The following is a 1,620-nucleotide window of genomic DNA, read 5'->3' as shown; positions in this document are numbered from 1 at the left end:
CCGCAGGGTGTCTGGGCTCTCCCTTAGAGATCGGGTGAGAAGCTCGGTCATCCGGGAGGGACTCAGAGTAGAGCCGCTGCTCCTCCACGTCGAGAGGAGCCAGCTGAGGTGGCTCGGGCATCTGGTGAGGATGCCTCCTGGACGCCTCCCTGGTGACGTCCCACCGGGAGGAGGCCCAGAGGAAGACCCAGGACACGGAACTATGTTCCTAAAAGTACAAATAAATAAATAAGCCAATGAACTTTTATTCTGTAGCTTAAGACATGCAGACTTCTAAGCTCGAAATTGCATGACGTTGATGTCGATAATGTCAATATTTGGATCGATCTGCAGTACACACTCCACTTTAAAGCTTTAATTTTTTCTTCTACACCTTAAAACGGTTGTTAGATCCAGGTGTTATCTCCAATTATAGGCCTATCTTGAATTTACCGTTTCGTATTAAAATGCTTGAAAACTTTGACATAGTGTGGCTCAAATACCATACCTGTTCGTGTGTGTGTGTGTGTGTGTGTGTGTAGGGCATGAGCTCGGTCTTTTTCAACAAGGGGGAGAACTGCATTGCTGCGGGACGCCTGTTTGTGGAGGAGTCGATTCACGACGAGTTCATCGGCCGAGTGGTGGGTGAAATAATGGAATAAACGCAAATATTTTCCCTTTAGACGATGTTTGCTAAACGCGGATTCGGATTTGACGAAATCAGCCTAATTATATTTGAGCTGGTGTGTGTGTGGTTTTTTTTTTCATCCTTAACTCCCCCAAGGTGGAGGAGATCAAGAAGATGAAGATTGGAGACCCGCTGGATCGCTCCACAGACCACGGCCCACAGAACCACAAAGCCCACCTGGACAAACTGCTGGAGTACTGCGAGGCGGGGGTGAAGGAGGGCGCCACCCTGGTGTACGGAGGCAAACAGGTTAACAGACCAGGTAGGGTTACTGCTGCTTTGCTCCAGTGTTATCTGCCAAGGAATAATCTGGAAACTTTACAGCCAATCAGAGCAGCTCCTCAGCTTCAATTTGATGTGAGAACGAAAACTCCAGGAAGTTAAACCCAGTACTTCCTGTTGAACTGTATTCATTTAGACCCAATCTGATGATCCGTTTTTGACAGTAAATTGGTAACCAATTGACCAATTTTAAAAATTCAAATAGTGTTGGATTTGTCTTTAAAAGATCTATCTAATGGTATCAAGATAAGTTGTGTTTGATGAGGTGAGTGCTGGGCGATATCATGATATGGACTATTTTGTATTGCGATAATGATATTTAATGGTACTGTTGTATTTTAGTGCAGCAATAAATGTCTCAAATGACAACAGATGAGGCTGAGGTAAAGCTACAGTAGCCTTCACGGTTTTTTTCCAAAATTATACAGACATTTAAACTGAATTATCGAAATAAACTCTATTGGCTGGCTAGGATGGATGGATGGATGGATGGATGAATGAATGGTTGGATGGATGGATTAATGGATGGATGGATGGATGGATGGATGGATGGATGGATGGAAGGATGGATGGATGGAAGGATGGAAGGATGGATGGATGGATGGATGGATGGATGGATGGAAGGATGGATGGATGGAAGGATGGAAGGATGGATGGATGGATGGATGGAT

General features: G+C 44.9%; 1 protein-coding gene across 3 annotated transcripts in view; it reads left to right on the top strand.

Annotated features, from left to right (window-relative positions):
- The window catches only part of aldh1l2 (aldehyde dehydrogenase 1 family, member L2), a 23,811-nt gene that overhangs the window by 19,767 nt on the left and 2,424 nt on the right, over positions 1-1,620 (top strand). For all 3 annotated transcript variants that reach the window (XM_037978695.1, XM_037978697.1, XM_037978691.1), the window contains 2 exons: positions 522-620; positions 764-929. In XM_037978695.1, the coding sequence (XP_037834623.1) occupies positions 522-620; positions 764-929 (265 nt within the window). The remainder of the gene's footprint in view (positions 1-521; positions 621-763; positions 930-1,620) is intronic.

Source organism: Kryptolebias marmoratus, linkage group LG1, assembly GCF_001649575.2.
Source record: "Kryptolebias marmoratus isolate JLee-2015 linkage group LG1, ASM164957v2, whole genome shotgun sequence".
Classification (NCBI taxonomy): domain Eukaryota; kingdom Metazoa; phylum Chordata; class Actinopteri; order Cyprinodontiformes; family Rivulidae; genus Kryptolebias; species Kryptolebias marmoratus.
This window is presented reverse-complemented; position numbering and strand designations above follow the sequence as displayed.